This window comes from Periplaneta americana, chromosome 6 (genome assembly GCF_040183065.1).
Source record: "Periplaneta americana isolate PAMFEO1 chromosome 6, P.americana_PAMFEO1_priV1, whole genome shotgun sequence".
Lineage (NCBI taxonomy): Eukaryota > Metazoa > Arthropoda > Insecta > Blattodea > Blattidae > Periplaneta > Periplaneta americana.
The window spans coordinates 18,459,322-18,479,553 of NC_091122.1; the positions used below are offsets into that span (position 1 = coordinate 18,459,322).

The window sequence follows — 20,232 nt, forward strand, 5'->3', positions numbered from 1 at the left end:
TAGTGGTGGTGGTGGTGGTGGTGGTGGTGGTGGTAGGGGTAGTAGTATAGCTCGCGCAAGAAACGATTACCGAAAACCAATGGTGGCGTTGCTGTCTGTTTTGACGTGTGTATGTAGGCACGCCGAGAGGGGAGAGATGCGATCCGATGGAAGTACTGTCTCTTTCAAGAAGATGAACAAATGAGGACATCGGTGTTGAAAATAAATAACGTAGCAAGAGAAAAATTCGAAGCTAATTAAACGCGCAACATATGTTTACGAATGAAATAATAATAAGTTACCGTATTCACATGCAATGGAACAAACTAAAGTCGTAATGTAACTATCACAACGCAAGACTGATTCTATCGATGCCATTTCTCTTCCGACTGTACTCTTGAATATCATTCAAGTTATCTTGTGGCCTTTCTTCTCGCCCGCTCTTTCTTATCGCATTGTTCGATTCCTTCCGTCGGTAATCCGTGGTTGCGAGACCTATAGTGTCATAGTAATAGTGGTAGTAGTGTCAATGGTAATGGTAGTAGTAATAGTGGTAATGTGGTTCTAGCAGTAGTAGTAGTAGTAGCAGTAGTAGTAATAGTGGTAGTAATTACTAGTTAGTAGTAATAGTATTGATAGTAGTGTTTTACTGGTTTATTTTACGACGCTTCATCAATTACGATGGTTATCTTGCGTCTGAGTGAAATGAAGGTGATAACACCAGTAAAATGAGTCCAGGATCCAGCGCCGAAAGTTACCCAACATATGCTCTTAATTGGTTGAGGGAAATTCCCGGAAAAAAACCTCAGCCAGGTGGTAATTTGCTCCATCCATGATATGAACCCTGGCCTGCTCGTCTCAGGGTCTGACATGTATCGTTTTGTTGATTTTAGATTTATTTTTATTTTTATTTTAGTAGGTTATTTTACGACGCTCTATCAACGGCTTAGGTTATTTAGCGTCTGAATGACATGAAGGTGGTAATGTCGGTGAAATGAGTCCGGGGTCCAGCACCGAAAGTTACCCAGCTTTTGCTCATATTGGGTTGAGGGAAAACCCCGGAATAAAGCTCAACCAGGTAACTTGTCCCGACCGGGAATCGAATCCGGACCACCTGGTTTCGCGGCCAGACTCGCTAACCGTTACTCCACACGTGTGGACTTAATTTTAGAAAATGAAGCACTTTTTCGTGTTTTTTTTCAGTTCAACATATTGTTATACATGTACTATGGAATGCATAGGAAAAAACAGGAAATCATTTCAAATACAATTCTAGCAGAAGATTAATTTAGTCTTCTCAGACTTCTCTCGCGAAGATTAACGAACACATTTACTCAAAACATGTTTATACGTTAGTGTCCACAGTTCCAACCTTCTTACCACTCTTGTACAGTATAAAAGTTTTTTTTTTTTTATGCCAGTAAATAACTTAGAAATGTTATTTGGTGTTCCATGGCTTTCGAACACTCGCAAATAGTAAATATTTAAATATTCGTGTTCCCGATTATGGGTTCTTAATGGCACTCGAGAATAGTATCAGACGTATTTATTTTTACCCCCTGGTCTCTTTAACGCAGTTCAATGTATTTCTATCGCTCGCGGACAGTATCAACCCAGCGAATGATCAGTAACACATCGGAATGCGAGGCCCGGTAATGCAGTTGGCGGTAATTACCCGGCGGCCAGGGGCGCTAATGCAAGGTTTCTGTTTGCCTCACAAAATTTATAGCACTGGATATGCCCGCTCAATTAGCAGCATCCACTTTGTTCAGTACTAAATTTCTGCGTCCAAATGGCGGGTCAAAGGTGACAGACGTGACAGCTGCCGCTGCCTATCTCTCCTTCGAGGTGATCCATGAGCAAGGGGTCGCGGTAACTGGTTTACAAAGTAGCTTATTCAGTAATGGACAGAATATCACATTATTAATAGAATACAAACAAATTATGCTTCATAATTATATTACATATATTTCTATGTCATACCCATAGGCCTATTGGGATTTACCTTAAGTCCACGGTTGGTATTTACTTAGAGCCCAAGTTTAGACTTTCTCGATCGTATATTACACATACTGTACCATTCGACTACCATATCATGGATCAGGACAAAACCGGTAATCATATAAACAATGGTAACTTATAATTTATAAGGTAAAGGTATACTTACTTACTGGCTTTTAAGGAACCCGAAGGTTCATTGCCGCCCCCACATAAGCCCGCCATTGGTCCCTATCCTGAGCTAGATTAATCCAGTCTCTACCATCATATCCTACCTCCCTCAAATCCATTTTAATATTATCTTCCCATCTACGTCTCGACCTCCCCAAAGGTCTTTTGCCCTCTGGCCTCCCAACTAACACTCTATATGCATTTCTGGATTCGCCCATACGTGCTACATATCCTGCCCATCTCAAGCGTCTGGATTTTATGGTCCTAATTATGTCAGGTGAAGAATACAATGCGTGCAGCTCTGTGTTGAGTAACTTTCTCCATTCTCCTGTAACTTCATCCCTCTTAGCCCCAAATATTTTCCTAAGAACCTTATTCTCAAACACCCTTAATCTCTGTTCCTCTCTCAAAGTGAGAGTCCACGTTTCACAACCATACAGAACAACCGGTAATATAACTGTTTTATAAATTCTAACTTTCAGATTTTTTGACAGAAGACTAGATGACAAAAGCTTCTCAACCGAATAATAACAGGCATTTCCCATATTTATTCTGCGTTTAATTTCCTCCCGAGTGTCATTTATGTTTGTTACTGTTGCTCCAAGATATTTGAATTTTTCCACCTCTTCGAAGGATAAATCTCCAATTTTTATAGTTCCATTTCGTACTATATTCTGGACACGAGACATAATCATATACTTAATCTTTTCGAGATTTACTTCCAACCCAATCGCTTTACTTGCTTCAACTAGAATTTCCGCATTTCCCCTAATCGTTTGTGGATTTCCTCCTAACATATTCACGTCATCCGCATGGACAAGCAGCTGATGTAACCCGTTCAATTCCAAACCCTCTCTGTTATCCTGAACTTTCCTAATGGATATTCTAGAGCGAAGTTAAAAAGTAAAGGTGATAATGCATCTCCCTGCTTTAGCCCGCAGTGAATTGGAAAAGCATCAGGTAAAGTAAAGGTAGAACAGAGGAAACTAAATACATGGTCCACAGCCGTTCATTAGAATTGTCCGGAGAATATTACATCGTTTTTCGAGGTCTCCAGGAAATATGGCGGAGACGAGTTTAATTCAGAAGAATAGGCAAAATAAAATCGATATTTAATTATTAGTATTTATAATTATTACTCGTTTCTTTAATAGGTACCTATATAAGACGTATATTACAACAAATAAAATAATTTTATAACACCAATTTAAAATCATATTCGTGGATTAAAGAATTCATGCAGAATAAAATTTGAGACCTGAACTAAATCAATGTGTACGTTATTATTTTAAAAAATTATTAGGGAACCTTGGTTCCACGATTAACGTTGGATAACGTTAAATATTAAGTTTTGTCTTAAACCATTTTTTACTTTGTCATTAAAATTAGCCTTTTATTGAATCATTGCTCTATGTATATTATTTATTTATAGCACCCAAGATATTAGTCTTTCTTCGTTTGGGTACATTATTATTAGGTTAGGTATTCCATTTCTCTTTACGTTTTCTTTTCTTATAAAGCCTCATAGATATTATGCGAGACTGTTTCCTTTAGACATGTTTATTTGCACGTGACGTCACACGCTTGCAGTTGTTAAGGTTATTGCATCATGCTGTCAGCATAGCAGTTGCGTAAGGTACAGCTTGATTCAGGGATTTTGGTCCCTGCAAAAAGTAAGTACTGTACTCCAACCACGAGAAAGTCTTTGGGGAATGAGACGAAGCGGGGTAATGCTGTGAATGAATGTTGATGTCATAAGGTCACACACGTGGGTACTCTTATCTCTATTGGCTAGCTCTCACAGCACAAACCATAACATTGATACACACATGTTGATACTACCCTAGTTACAAAATTAGATCACTGTTAATCTCCTGGTCTTTTAATCTCTCCATACAGGAAGTAACATATGCAGGAGAGCGCATGGTTTTTAAACTGACGTTATAATGGTAATATTATCTATCTACTTCGTTCCAATAGATGACGCAATAGTAAGCATATTCCTTTGACGGTTGATCTCCTGGTTGGAGAACAGTAGAGACTAATGCGTATGGAAATTAAAGCTGAGTTGAACAGAAGGAGACAATGTTTCCGCTTACTACATTACAAATATTGACGTGTTGTCGTACGTTATCTGTTCACATCCCTTCCTCTTCAGTCCGCTCTCGTCTTCTCCTGAGTCACCGACAGTACAACTATCACCAATCTTGTAGAGATGGGTAAAAAATAACACAACAGTTATTTTGGAACTGTTCCGCTCTCGGAACTGTTGCAAAAATGAACAGTAGGTCAGAACCTCCTGTTCCGAAATAACAGTGTTCCGACTCCGAGCTGCTCACTTGCCCAGCTGTTGCGAGCTCGCAGTGCCGCGTTGCACAAGGTATGTTCCGACTCCCTCGGAACTGTTGCAAAAATGAACAGTAGGTCGGAACCTCCTGTTCCGAAATAACAGTGTTCCGACTCCGAGCTGCTCACTTGCCCAGCTGTTGCGGGCTCGCAGTACCGCGTTGCACAAGGTATGTTCCGACTCCGAGATAACAGTCGGAACGTCGGAGCTTGTTCCGATGAACCAACGACAGCAGCAGTTACACTGTTCTCGTTGTTCTTTATGTTGTACTTGGAACTTCGTTGGATGAAGTTGGTATTTGAAACTCTCACGTGGTTGGAGGGGGGCGCATGGAAATTGAAATCCTTGCGGTGGCGCGAACTTTAATATCAACATTTGTAAGACTGGCCAATCATCTGTAATGTTATAGTAAGTATTTAATAATCTGTAATATTCATTCCCGCTTTATGGTTTATTTCACCATTAGTTGACTAATTCTGTTTTATAAACATTCTACAAAGTCATAAAGTACGCATACTATTATTAATTCATTGATCAGCTGATTCTATACAAAGGTTAAAGTCGTAAATGGTAATGAGTGGTTTAGTTACAATGTCTGTATGTCGTTTGTTGAGGTTAAGTCTGACAAGCACAAGTTTTTGTGCTATCTTCTCTGTTATCAAAGAACGACAAAAATGTTGTAGCATTATTTGTTGGAAACTACCCATATAAGTACTGATTTGGAGAGCGATGTTTAATGCGAAGTTTAAATTACACTTTGGTAAAGATGCGATTCCAACATTTTACTAACCCACTGCGGGGTTTCCAGGTTTCTGTACTGCCAATATATATCTTTTTTATTTATGAAATTGTAATATTTATTATTATTATTATTATTATTATTATTATTATTATTATTATTATTATTATTATTATTATAACTGTGCATTAAGAAAAGTAAAAATAAAAATTAATGATTTGTTTTTTTTATTATGTAATAGAGAGAACAGAAATTACATACCATATGTTTTAAATGTTATGCTATTTTTTTTTAGTTGGCTACCATGTCTTTATAACTTTATGTACGAAAACAAAGTGTTGTATTCTGTCCTTGTAGTCAACAGCTGTGTAATTACTAACATTAAGCTTTTGAGTTCTGTCCGCATGCACAGCAATTTTCCAAAATCGATTCGAATGTGCATTGCAGTGCCATCTATAGATAAGAATGTGTAGTATGTCATGCCTATGAGTGCTCCAGTGTGAGCTGCATGGTGTTATTTGTCTATGGTGAAGAGGGAGGGTACTGTACCGTTCGTTTGAACGACTCAACGACTCCGACTCATCACCACTGGTGACTGTTATTTCGGAACTGTTATTTGGAACATAGTATTTTTTCGGAACCGGAACCGTCGGAACTGTTCCGGGAAAAGAACAACTTCGCCCATCACTACAATCTTGATATTGTCCTCATCATCATCACCATCATCATCCTTATATTCGTATTAGTTATTAGTATTCATCACTGCTGGCGGGCTGGGTCACACAGGTCAGGCTGCGCAGTCATAACATCTAACACTTCCTTCTTATCATGTCGCGGTACACTCCGCCTTAAAAACACAATATTCTTCCACACGTCCCGTTACTAACCACTACGTCTGTTGACTAAACAATATCATGATGACTTATATTCTCTTGACATGAGTGTCCCTCAGCTACGAACATAGATATTATCTTCATTCTTCCTCTTCCCTCTTCCCCGCCTATGCACACTTGTGATTAAATTTCTTTCTTATAACCGTTATAATATAACGCAACACACAGTTCGCTCACTAGCCAAACCAAGGACAGGGGCCAATAACGTTGAATCGAGCTGTACAAAAAATTGTCCTAATCCTGAACAGTAAGATATGGGTCGAAACGGATTGCGTTTTTTAAAAGAACGCATTTATTCCCTTCGCAATGTGTTCGGATACATCTTCACTGTTTAGCCGTAGCAAGCGGTTGAAAGTCTGTAAAATTAGGGTTACTCTTTAAACAATGTACAATTTTATTTTAGGAGTAAAATAAACATCATTTTTGGATAGGCCAAATAATCGTCTTTCGCATATAATTATATTCTAATACTCCTCTTGTCCACAGGGATGGGGGCGACATGTTCAGCAGCCTGCAGCTTCTGCGCTTGGAACTGGAGCTGAGGCCTAGTTCGGGCCGGCCCATGACGCCCCTGCGATGTCTGCAGCAGGACAGTCATCAACAGCGAGTCGTCTGTTGTTCCAGACTGCCGCATCACCTCCACCATCATCACCACCACCATCTTCACCAAGGTATTCTACTATATGACACTGGATGTCTTCGAATTTTATCACCTTATCAGAAACTAAGTAATGAAAACATTAACGTTACTGACCTGCGTCAGTCGTAAACCACAAGTTTTAATAACAAAAAAGTCGATATAGGCCTACGAGGTGCAATCAATATACTCGTATTTCCGAACTGCACTTTTATTTATTGTACTGTTAAACATACATCCGTGTGCCATTGAAGATCACTGCTTCCATGCCTGTTGAGTCAGTCTACAAAACAACATCAGATCGTTTTTAAGAACTGAGCTTCTACACGTGAATTTGTGCAAACATGTCAAGAACATATTGCGATTTTTATTTGGAATCTCTCCACATACGCCTCATGGCTAGTCTTCTTCTCTGCCTTTCAAGTAATGCATTTAGTATAGATTCCAGGCGTTTCCTTTGTTCTAGATAACTTCTCCGTTTACAATGTTCTAGGCTAGATTCGTTTCCTATATCCTGAATGTTACATACATTCAGGGCAGTCCGGAAACTTATTGATTGCCCCTTGTGCCCGTTTTGTGCCGGTAATATGCTTCGCCGCATCGATAAACATCTTAGTTTCCTGACTACCATTATTATTACGATCTTATAAAATCGCTCCGTTGGATTTATTTTTGTGGAGTGGGGAAATACAGCGTGTTCAGGTGAATTTGTTGCAAACTCTGAGTAGGAAAATGAAGTGTCAAAAGCAGAAACTTCTGCTTATAAACAGATATTCGACCACATTTCAGTACGACGCTACATGTTCTTGAAAGCGTCATGTTTCTTCTCTAGCCACTAAACGCAACCCTTTTTACTCATGACATGCAAAGTGGGGTGCTTGAAGGTTAAGTGGTAACTACTGTTAAAGCCATTCTCTTCATTTCTTATGCCTCTTCAGCTCCAAGAATTAGTATTATTTCTTACCGCCACGGTAGCTCAGTGCTAGTGCACTGGGCTTATAAGCTGGGTTTAAATCCTGGTCGATCCACCCTGATTTTATAATTTGTGTTGAGGAAGCCCGTGGCCCAGGCAACGCACATTTTCTCCAGGTACTCCTGTTTCCCTCTGACACCCCAACAATTCTCCGCCGTCATCATTATCATCACCATCATGCATTACGTTTGCAACGTAGACCGACCGCCTGTTGTGCATTCTGGATAGTCTCTGACAACTAAGTGGTCAATGCTTCTCGGCACTAGCAACATCTATGAGTCACGCTTGTAGAGTTGGGGCGAATAATGGCAAGTTAAGGGCCCTATCTCATCCACTGATAATTCCAGCAAGGATAGTTAGAGATGGATAATGGGTGTTCCAAAAAATCTCTCATAATAAAGACGTTCGGTTTATATGATGTTACCACGAGGTTTGAAAATTCTAACTTTGTGAAATGCTCCATTTCAACTAGTCGATAGAAAATATTAGCACGAATTCAAGACTATGTCAAACTCACGACGTGCGTAACAAATAGATTTAACAAACGAATAAGTATTTACGCAAAGTTGATTTGTGGTTAGGCCTATGTAAAAAGAGATCTCTAAAATGCCTAATATTTAATGACGTCCAACAAGGCGAGTAGCCGAGTATGGGTTCATTCTTTAAAAGTTCTTCCTTGCTATTTCTATCAATCCCCAACATTTTTAACAAACTCACCCGAACACCCCGTATAAAGCACAGAATTTATACCACTAAAGTGAGGAATATTCAAAGTCGTCTTGCACTGATTGTGTAAGTTGTCGGTACGGTCACTCCCGAGATATTACAAAGAATCTGGTCTAAAATAGAATACAGACTAAAACACCTTCGTGCCATCAAACCAGCCCATACAAAATTCTATTGACTTTTTATTTGCACTGATATGTTACAAGACTGATATGTACAAATGTCGGTATCTATATTGCTGACATCCTAAAAAACACGATAAAATTCTGGCAATTCAAAGTGTACTTCCTATATTGTGAGCTGAACGTACAAATATTTACAATGCCGACGAATTCACATGGAGTAAAAGCAGCGACCGATTGCGCGTCTATTTACATACACTCTGCCTCTTTCTGCGATTATGTTTCCAAACCTTAACAATGTTAAAGAGGTTACGAAAATCTTTTCAACAAGTGTTAAATACTCGATTTACTGGCATTATTGTAACATTTCAAACTTCAGACAGAAAGCTACTAGTGAGCTGTAGTTACAAGCTGCAGAGCTTGCAAGACAATGTGACTGTTAATGGAGCAAGAAAATGCATTAGATTATGCAAGGAAGCTATTTTATATTAGGAAAGCATTAGTAACAACATTAATTTATTATTACACCAATCAAGATTAGCACTAATAGTATTTTATTTAACAACACTTGCAACTGGAGACGCTATTCAGCATCGAATTCAACGTTGGTGAGAAATGGTCGACAAATTTTACTTGGAACTCCTGAGAGGGTGTTTTTACGTGCCGTAAACCTACAACACGTGTCTCCAAGCTTTGCTTCCCTCCCAGAGGAAACCATGCTAAGACTTTTATTGTCTTTTAAAACCCACAGTCTTCGGTGAGGTTTGAACCCGCGAACCGCAGGTCCAAAGCCAGCACAGTGACCCTAGGCCACCGAGGACGGATAATCAAGATTACTATATAATAATTTGTTATTGTTGTTTAGTCAACTCTCCGAAGACAGGTCTGAACCTCACAAGCGAAACCAACATGGCACGACTTATGAGGCAACTAGGTCAGGAGATAATGGAGTAGGGTGGCCAGTTCCTTTCCCCTTTCATTGTATACAGCGCCGATTAGCTACATATTACACTAATCAGACTTCAGATCTATACAAACAATTGTTCTTCCTCTGACACATATCGTCAAGTAAGATGTACTGCCTATAATAGATGTACATATTAGCCAGAACTTCAATCAGAGATAATAATAATCCATTGAAATCAAATAACAAGAATCAACGCTAAAGAGAGAAACACACTGTACAATGATGGATAGAAAGATTATCCCGTGAAAATATAAGTCGAATAATTAAGCATCGCTCAAGCCTATTGTCAAAAGTGTCTGTTTATAACACTTCGTATGTTCTTTCGCTGATTTAAGCATTAGAATGGAAGAGATGTGAATTAGCATGCGGAATATACAAAGATTTTATTATACTTGTATTACACTAAATTGAATTATTACGATTTTTTTCGAAAATCGTTCGAACAGAAGAATAGGCCTGATGGTAAGGAATGCCACGTCTTTAGAATAACCAAAACAATAAACACTATAGCAAGCGGCTAAATGGTCCAGTGATTACGCGAGAAGACAGATCCTGTAAAGGCTCGGGCTCGAGTCATGTTGAGATCCATTTTTATCTTCTTTTCTATTGTGTTCTTTAATTTAATTCAGTGTAATTTTTTCGATGTTTTGCGAATATCTCACTAAATATTTCCAGTATTACGATAACACGCAAAGAGTCACGTGATTTATAACACACATATTGTGACAGTTTCTTATTAAATATGTCCGATATTACGATAATGAATGCGCAAGGGCTCTATACAATTCCAATGTCTCAGAGGTTAGATGCAGGTTAAGGGAGAGAATGGAATGTGGACGAAATACCAGTGGCGTATACTGGTTTAAGGGTCTGGGCTACCACTGACCCTATTATTACACAAAATATATTTTAAAAACCCTATAATAAAATTCCTTACCTATTTATATGTGAATTCCAGACGTCTTGATTGGGACGAAAATACTTTGATGACTTCGTCATTGAAATTACAGTTGGGCCGCTTGCGAAGTTTCTGTAGAAATGACTTTTCAATTGACATCAGTGCCAAGCCGGATAAACGTTCTTGTGTATGAGTTGATCTACAGTAGGATTTTATTCTCTTCAACAAAGAAAATGTTCTTTCTACCGATGCTGACGTAGCTGGTATTGTCACAATTAATGTTGCCAATTTAAGGACTTCAGGAATAACTTGGTTCAGCTGGTTTTCATATATGGCAGATAATATTTCATGGATAGGTTTGTTCGAAAAATCAAAGACTTCTGCTGAATATATTACACTTAATTCATTTTTCAAACGTACTTGATCAAAGTGACTGTTATAGGACTGAAATAATTTGTTTAGTGCCTCATTCGGGAAGTTTTCTCTATAAGCAGAAAATTTTTGAGAATCTAGAAGATGTGTGAACTGAAGCTTTCCATAATCAGAAAATCTGTCAGTAATTTCCATGTGCATACGATCTAGTATGTTGTAGTACAGCTGCCTGTATTTCAATTCATCATCTCCTTTTCTTCGCTTTAATGGTGTTCCATTGTATTGTCTTAAGAATTTTCATTTTCCATATTACTCCATATGGACGGAAACCCACTATGTCTGAACTCGGATATAGTATTTTTTAACTTTGATACCTCTTGCAAGCAGTATGCTATGTCTAGACTTTTTGTCTAAAGAATATTGTAGAGCACATCTGTATGTGCGAACACACTAGCATAGACTTCAAGAAGAAATATATTCTGAAAATGTGTGAAAAAATACAAATATCCTTGAGCCTGCACAATTACATCATCATCCCAGTTTTCTTCAGAGTCATTACAAATGATATTTTCAAAGAAATCAGTCAGTTGTTCTCTGTATTCCTTTACTGTATTTACAAGCCGAGATGTAAAATTCCATCTAGTTGGTGCTACTTTTGGGAGTTTCTTTTTCATAAATTCCTTGAGTTTTTCTGATCTTTTAGGAGATGATGAGAAAAATGCAGCTAAACCCGACAGTGTTTTGAAAAAAATGCGGCATTCTGGAATGGATAAAGTAGTTTGTTGCAAAACTAAATTGAGAACATGGCTGTAACAATGGACAAATAGTGCTTGAGGATACTTTTCTTGAACTTTTGTTTTTAAGCCATTAATATTTCCCGCCATAACTGAAGCACCATCGTATGTCTGTGCAATTAACTTATTGCCGACATTGTATTCTGCTATAACACCTTCCACATGCTGAAACAAAGCAGCAGCAGTTTTGCCCGAACTGACATTTGTGAATCCTATAAACCGTTCTTGAACATTGGCAGTACTGTCGACGTATCTTAAAACAGTGGACAATTCACTCTGATTAGAGCAGTCACTTGTTTCATCAACAACAATGGCCACAAAAGGTGCTTCTTCTATTTCAGATTTTATGTTCTTTATCATAACCCCACTTATAGCAAATATTAAGTCATTCTGAATTGCGGGGGAAGTACCACGGAATACTGTTGAACTCTCTAGATGATTGGCCAGTAAATGGTCAAATTCACTTAAGGAACTTAAACATTCAATATAATTTCCTCTATTGTCTGATTCCACACTCTCATTATGACCCCGAAAAGCCAATTCTTGTTTTCCTAGAAAGCAGACTGCGTTAATAAGACGCAGTAAAATCTCCCGATTTTTTTTTTTCACAAGAGCATTGTGTTGGTTGATGTGTAGAGCTTTTTGCTTATCTAGCTGTAAATCAATTCTTGTCTTCCCAAAGTTTGCAAAGTTCATGCTGCTATAAATATGAGCTTTTGATTTGTCGTGTTTTAGGACTGCCGTTCGAAGGGAGTTCATATTAGAAAACCCCTCTTTTGACCACACATTAGTTTCGCGGCTAAATAACAAACATGGCCAGCAAAATAGTTTAGACAGTTTAGAACTACCACACAACCAATTCCACTTACCATATGATGTTGAAGTGAAATGGCGTGTGTACTCACGCTGTTTTTCTTTTACGTCCATGGACAAATTTAACTCAGGAGTTGGTCTTTCCATTTTCACAATTTCAACTTTCTCGTTGTATGTACGACGGTTAAAAGGCACTTTTAATAAACCTTCTATTACACAGTCATTTTCAACACAAACCTCTCCAGAAACTTGTTCTGCCATATTTTTCACAATATCACTTAACTGGGAAATTAAAAACTTAATAATTCACAATTAATATAACTCTTAGACACTCGAACAAATCACAAATTTAAAATACTGCACTGCAAGAACACAATCACATTAATGAGCTAGCGTACTAAGATTTTGTTGCTTCGCGCCTTCCAAGAAACCGATCACGAGAGCGGCAATTCACCCACCTACATTGCACGATAGAAACTGAAGGGAGTGGGGGACGGGCAGTTGTGCGACGTGAGCGGAACGGTCATAGGCTACCCTTCGCAGCAGCGGTTTCTCCAGTGATGCCGCCTTGACAACTTGTTTCTTTTCGAGAGCAGAGAGCGCATATAAATCTAACAATTACTTTAATTTTAATTACTGTGGTAAAACTAATACGGTAATACAAAATTATTACATTATGTTATATTATAAACTTTTTCTTTTGTAATTTCCTTGGGCTACCGTACTTATTACTTACTTAGTTATTTACTTACTCAGAAACTTATTTACTTATTCATTCATTCACTCATTCATTTTATCTATTTACGTAGGCCTAATTACTTATTACTTACATAATCATTTACTTAGTTACTCAGTTATATACTTACTTAGATACTTATTTACCTATTCATTCATTCATTCATTCAATCATTTTATTTACATATTTGTATCTGTTTATTTATTTATTTATTTATTTATTTACCTAGGCCTAATTACTTATTACTTACTTATTTATTTACTTAGATACTTATTTACTTACTTATTCAATCATTCATTAATTTATTTTATTCACTTTATTTATTTAGGTAGTCCTAATTACTTATTACCTACTTAATCATTTACTTATTTATTTATTTATTTAGATACTTATTCACTTATTCATTCATTTTATTGACTTTATTTATTTATTTATTTATTTATTTATTTATTTATTTATTTATTTATTTATTTAGTTATTTATTTATTTATTTATTTAACTATCTATTTATTTATTTGTTCTGATTAGTGAAATATGTAGCTAGTCTGTGATGTATGCAATGGAAGGGGAAAGGAACTGGCCATTATTTATTTGTTTTACGTATTTATTTATTTATTTATTTACGCAGGTCTACTTATTTACTTATTCCTTCATTCATTTCTCCAAAGATGCCCAGAACAATTACTATCCGATCTCCTAATTTAGATATAGGCCTATTGTACCTTCCTATTCTTCTTCAAACTTTGTCAGCGGGATTTGTGTTCCATTGGGCGTGGGTTCGAATCCCGCCGTTTGGGCTGATTAACTTGCTTGTTAGGGGTTTTTCCCTAGGTTTTCCCCAAATGTGACGCGAACGTCAGGTAATTCCATGCGAATTTTCAGACCCACTCGCCAAAATACCACCTCGCTATTAGCAGTTCCATCGACTGGGCATTCAATAGGCCTGTACCGTCGTTAATCAACCAATTAAAAATAAACACCTTGTACGGGGCATGTCGGATCATGTTTATTTACGCCTGTTCGCTTGTAGGAATCAGAAAGAGTTGGAACGCCTCGTCGTGTCCTGAGAGAGGCGGCGGCAGGTGTGGCGCCCACTAGCGCCTCTACTATTTTTGTCAATGCCGTCGTCCGTTTCTTAACCCCTCTGCCGACGCGGAAGAGACACGGGCAAATGCGGAAGACAGCGCGATGCCGCCGAACCGAAGAATGCGTCCATGCGTGCGTGCGTTCGCAAGGAGCGGATATCGATTAAGGCCTAAACTGCGGCCAATGAACCGGCATCACAGCGCCATTTTCATAAACTCCCCTCGACACAGCACTGACTCACTGATGTGCTGATGTATTAAGGCATCTCTAAGGATTCCTTGTGATTATTTGCCCCTTTAATAGTGAATCTTTATTAAACACGAATGTGTAGGCACACAACTTTCAGACATTTTTTAATTGATCTGAGCGCCTGAATCGGGACCTCACAGAGTGAGGGTGAGTGTAGACTTATAATTGACAGAATGATGATGATAATCGTGAGGGGAAACAGGAGAATACCGACAAAAAAACCTTCGCTCCCGCAATGTCTACCACAAATTCCTTCGTGACCCAGACGGAGAGAGAAACCTGGGTCGCCACAGTGGAAGGCAGAGACATTTTCCCTGTTAAAGAACTGTGGAAACTTCGGTTTTCCACGAAGGAGACCGTGGTTTTTATCTTGGCGAAACCAACACGAATTTGTGGTGAGTAAAAACGGCGTTAGAACAGATTACAGTGCACGCCGTTGGATCCGAGACATGCAGGTTCATGTCCGGCGGACTGCGATGGATTTTAAAGTCTTTAGTATGGCTTTCTGCGAGACGAAGTAATAGGATTTAAGGCACGTAAAAAAATCCCGTCCTCGATAAAGTGCTGCAGGAAAAATGTATTAACTATATCTCTCCCACGTTGAATTTCTAGTTGAATAACCTCTGCAGTTCAGGCATTATTAAATACTATCCCTACCACCACCACCACCACCACCACCACCACCACCATGTTTCGAGCAGGCAACCCCACTCGTCCGTAGGCCAGTCTCTTCCGTGCGTCGCCAGCCAGGGTTCGGAGAATGCTATGGAATTAATGATGACGGAATGGAGATCGGATGAAATGATATACTAGAGGATGCGGGAGAATCCCGGGAAAAAACCGCGACCTCGTCCGGGACTCGAACCCGAACCGCTTATGTGGCAGGGCGAAGGTCTGACCACTTAACCACCGCAGGAGTCTACAGTTTGCGTTACGTTACCTGCTTCGCACTTTGTGGTTTATGGTAGCATTTGAGCTTCAAATCACTGCTTTTGAGGCTAGCGAGAGGCAGAACTATGGGGTAGAGGGAAGGGGAATATTCTCATTTGACAACATTCCTCCCCTGGACTAAATGTTATGTTTTATTTAACAACGCTCGCAACTGCAGAGGTTATATCAGCGTCGCCGGATGTGCCGGAATTTTGTCCCGCAGGAGTTCTTTTACATGACAGTAAATCTACTGACATGAGCCTGTCGCATTTAAGCACACTTAAATGCCATCAACCTGGCCCGGGATCGAACCCGCAACCTTGGGCATAGAAGGCCAGCGCTATACCAACTCGCCAACCAGGTCGACCCCCTGGACTAAAATGGTAATAGTGAAAACGATGATGTAATAGTAGTAACAGTGGTGGTGGTGGTAGTGGTGATGTACAGTGTTGTAAAAAACAGCAGTCATGTTGACGTATAGAGCCATTTATACACATGCTAAACAAAACACCTTAAATCATTCTCATTATCATCTTCAAAGATTGAACGCTCACAAGGAATCGAAATCCTCTTCCGTTCATATTCTTGGCTGACCTACATCTCTCTTCCATTAGTTTAGTAAGTTATGGCTTGTTGACACATTCTTGGTTTGTTCATTCTTAATACTTGCTCTTTCCAGCTAACTTTTCTTTTGTGATATTAGGCTATGTAATTTAAGTTGAAAGTTTTTAGTTTCTGACTGTGAGGTTACTGACTTCCTACATTCTATTATATCCAGCTACATACTTTTAGAAATTCCTTTTCGGTACTTTCTATTTTTCTCTTTGTCCAAGTTTACATCCATACTATGTCAACATTTGTATGGTCATTGCTTTGTAGAATTTTAATTGAGTCTCTATTTCGCTGCACTGGTGTTAAAAATTGAACAGCGTATAGGCTAAAATGAGCTTAATGTGCACACCGAACGCAGCCTATACCTTCAACACACTTTCTGTTTATATTTTGAAATTCCTAGTATTTCAACGGCCTTTCAGCAGTTTTCCATGTAGCACTTTCATAATAAGCAAATTAGTTACATCAATAAATTCGGCAACCTTCGGCGATTCTGTCAGCATTATTACGGGGAGAGTGAATCCATAGCGCTACTTCCATCACTCTATCTTTCGGGAAGTCAATTCTTGTAGACAGATCATCTAATTGGTAGGCATTATAACTGTGTAACACTGCCATGTAACATATTTAAAATATGAACCATAAATCTCAACAATGATATAGTTATAGAGAGTTAGATTTCAACACTGATATGACCGTTCTCCTCAATGTGAGGTAAGAAAGTTTTGTGATTTTTAAAGGAATGCAATTAAAAGTTTAAGTGCAGTATATTTAAAACTACTCTGAATAACAGTGTATTTACAGTTATTGAGACATAAGTTGGAATTACCACGTCTGAAATAATTGAGGAGACACGCTATTTTTTTGTTTCCAACATACTGAAGCCTTAATAAATATTGTAACTCCATCCTGACACAATATTATCTCTCTCCAACAAACATAGAGCCCTCTAAAAACATTTGAATGTCGTACTGCGCAATGCTGTTATATCATATCTAAAATGTTTGATGTTCTGTATCTAAAATTTAAGATTTTACAGTCAAGTTCTTGTTCCAGAGAACGCCTAAATTAGCATTTGAGATAAAGTTGTGAAGCTGTTTACATTATGCTTGTCATAAAGGAGACAGGTCTAAATACACATTGAGGGTAATGCGAGAATACCCGTTTAATAATAAAAAGGTGGTTTACAGTGGTCACCACTCTTACCATTACACATAGGCCTATTAATCTGAGTGCTTTTTTGTGTAAAATAGAAGACGCATGATTGGCCCACTTCAAGTGACTGAATATATCCATAGTAGACAGTAACCTAATTAAAGCTTCAACAGATATGCTTTTTTTTTTAAGATTCGAATCATATAAAGACCTTGGTTTATTTTTCCCACGACAAAATACGCATGCGAACTCTTTCCCAGAGTCGGTTCGAGATAAATGCCCGGAAACCTAGTCGCTGTATCTTTTGGTCAGTCCGATTCTTACCAACACCAGTTGACTGTTAAGTTTCGCTGCGCATCCAGATTTTATGTAAGCATATATTAGCTACGCCCCCGAGTTAAATTTGCGTCCCGTGAATGCAAGAGACGAGCGCTAGTAGCTCTAATTGCTCTAGTTGTTAGTATACAACCTACTGTTTCGTCTGTGAGTGAGGTCATGTTAGAAGAGATAATGCAATAAGTGAGGTATTCACAGTATTTATACGGGTACAACACTTTCAGCACCTCCTATTTACCTAGTTCCTCGCTTCATACTTTTAGCATCCCACCATAACCGTGATACACGTTCACAGCATAACCTTGTTCTATCAATTCCATTCCATCAAACATCTCTCTACTCTGCTTCCTTCAAAATACACACAGCTCGTTCCTGGAATTCCTTGTCACAGGAAATCAGGAGCAGTCGGAGTCTAAAATCTTTTAAGTACACTCTACTTAGAAATGTTTTTATTGAACAGAACTAGACTCTTGCGGAAGTTTCTAAATACTCTTAAATGACCAAGTTGTTATTTTTTTCTCCTCTCTCTTATTTTTTTTTTCTTTTCTTTTTTTTTTTTATTATCCTGATATATTACTTAATCATTTGTATTTGTATGCCATTTAGTACGACTTTGCTAATCAACATTTTATGTCTTGTAACCCACATGTATTCTCCTATTAGTATATTAACTGTATAATATACTGTATCTCAAGTGAATTAATCGTCGAATTTATCTCGAGCATTTTAGGTCGTATAAATTGTGTGTTTGTGTGTGTGTGTGTGTGTGTGTGTGTGTGTATTCCCCTTATGTTATGTAACTGATTTTGATTACGTGTAATTTTCTACTTTATTTTATATATTATGTAACCGATCTTGACTATTTGTAATTTTATATTATGTAATTGATCTTAACTATTGTAATTTTTTACTATATTTCATATAATTTCTAAGGAATTTTCTTTTGTGTTGTTTTGTAATCTAATTTTGTATTTCATGTATATTATTGAAACCTGGTTGAGTGGAAGAGAAGGCCTCATGACCTTAACTCTGCCAGGCAAAATAAACCTACTACTATACACGTGTATTCACCACTATCTCATACAACTCGCTGGCACGAACAGTAAACATCTCTTTATCAGCTTAGTATTTACTCATAGGTCACAAAGGCCAGAGGGAGAGGGAACGGTGATTCACATTCTTTCCGGACGCAGATTTAAAATTTTTTAAATTATGATTTAACGACGCTCGCAACTGCAGAGCGTTATATCAGCGTCGCCGGTGTACCGGAATTTTGTCCCGTAGGAGTTCGTTTAAATGCCAGTAAATCTACTGAAATAAGCCTGTCGCATTTAAACACACTTAAATGCCATCGACCTGGACCGGAATCGAACCCGCAACCTCGAGCACAGAAGGCCAGCGCTATAGCAACTACGCTACCGAGGCCGACACGCACATTTAACTTGGGCGCGTAGTACCTACATGTTCCTAGACGAGTCTCATCCAGCCTTCACCAAGCCGTGATAGGAGAAATGCTATGACGATTAGAACGGAATGAAGTTCGGTCGGAAATTATGCTAATGCCTATAAACTGGGAAACGGGAAAACTCCGGAAAAGAATTCGAACTGCGACCTTGTTCGCAAAGTGTTACGATGTATTTTTTCAAAAGAAAAAAAAATAGAGGTATAACGGGACTCAAACCCGAACCGCCTGATAAACAGGCTAAAGGTTTAAATACGCAGAAAAACTCTTTACCCTCCTCCGAATACCAGCTAGGAACAAAGATACGTCCTTTTTACAAGGTATGAAGAGTTCTGTGCAGCCCTGAGCTGCCGGCGGCGGGAGCAGTGACTTACAGGACATGAATGTCAACAAGGCGTCGCTATCGGGAAGAGTCCAAACAAGATCGCAAGGCGCCCGCCGCGGCTGATAATAGCTAGAAGGTCATTAACAGGAGCAGCCCCCTCGTCACGGAAGTAGCGTAAGTGCGACCCTTATCCTCAGCGCACTCGGTACTTATTTGTTTACTACAGCGTACAGCACATGGTGCCCCGCAAGTGAGATTGCACAGATTCCAGCGTGACAGTTACCACGCGGACCCTCGCAGTGTTGCCAACTGGGCGTTTACTCACAGAATTGCAAGTGAGAGTCGAAGTTAATGTTGGAGGATGGAGAAAGAAATTCTGTGTTACTCGTGAGGGACTCATTTCATATCATAAAGTGTTATGTTCGAATCGCCATATTCCTATAACCCATTCCTTTGTTTTGTTATTATTTGATTTTATATTGCAATATGTCGAAACATTTCCTCTAAATTCATTATATTTTTCAACACACATCTCTCACTTTGGTTTTTTTTATTTATTTTTTTTTACATGGATTTTGAATTTTGAAAAGAAAGTCTATATGGGATGCGGTGAAAATACAAGAAATTTGGTTTTGCAAGATGGAATAGGCATCATCAAATGAGGGGCTTAGAACAAAAAGCGGGTAAGTGACATTATTAAAAAAAATGAGGTAAGTGCGTGTTGTGACAGCCCAAGAGGATGTTTCTTTGGGATAAAATCAGGTAAGAGATCACACTGTGCAGTGCTGCTATATGGGCATCATTTCACCAAACTAGTGTATAACATTTCATTGCATGTAGAACTTTAACTTTAATTTCCTCAAAACTAGGTTTCTGTCACTTACCTGCTTTTTGTTCTAAGCCCCTCAAATG

General features: G+C 38.5%; 1 protein-coding gene across 1 annotated transcript in view; it reads left to right on the top strand.

Annotated features, from left to right (window-relative positions):
- The window catches only part of LOC138701077 (uncharacterized), a 296,991-nt gene that overhangs the window by 249,289 nt on the left and 27,470 nt on the right, over positions 1-20,232 (top strand). The window contains exon 2 of the mRNA XM_069827635.1: positions 6,614-6,798. Coding sequence (XP_069683736.1) covers positions 6,614-6,798 — 185 coding nt within the window. The remainder of the gene's footprint in view (positions 1-6,613; positions 6,799-20,232) is intronic.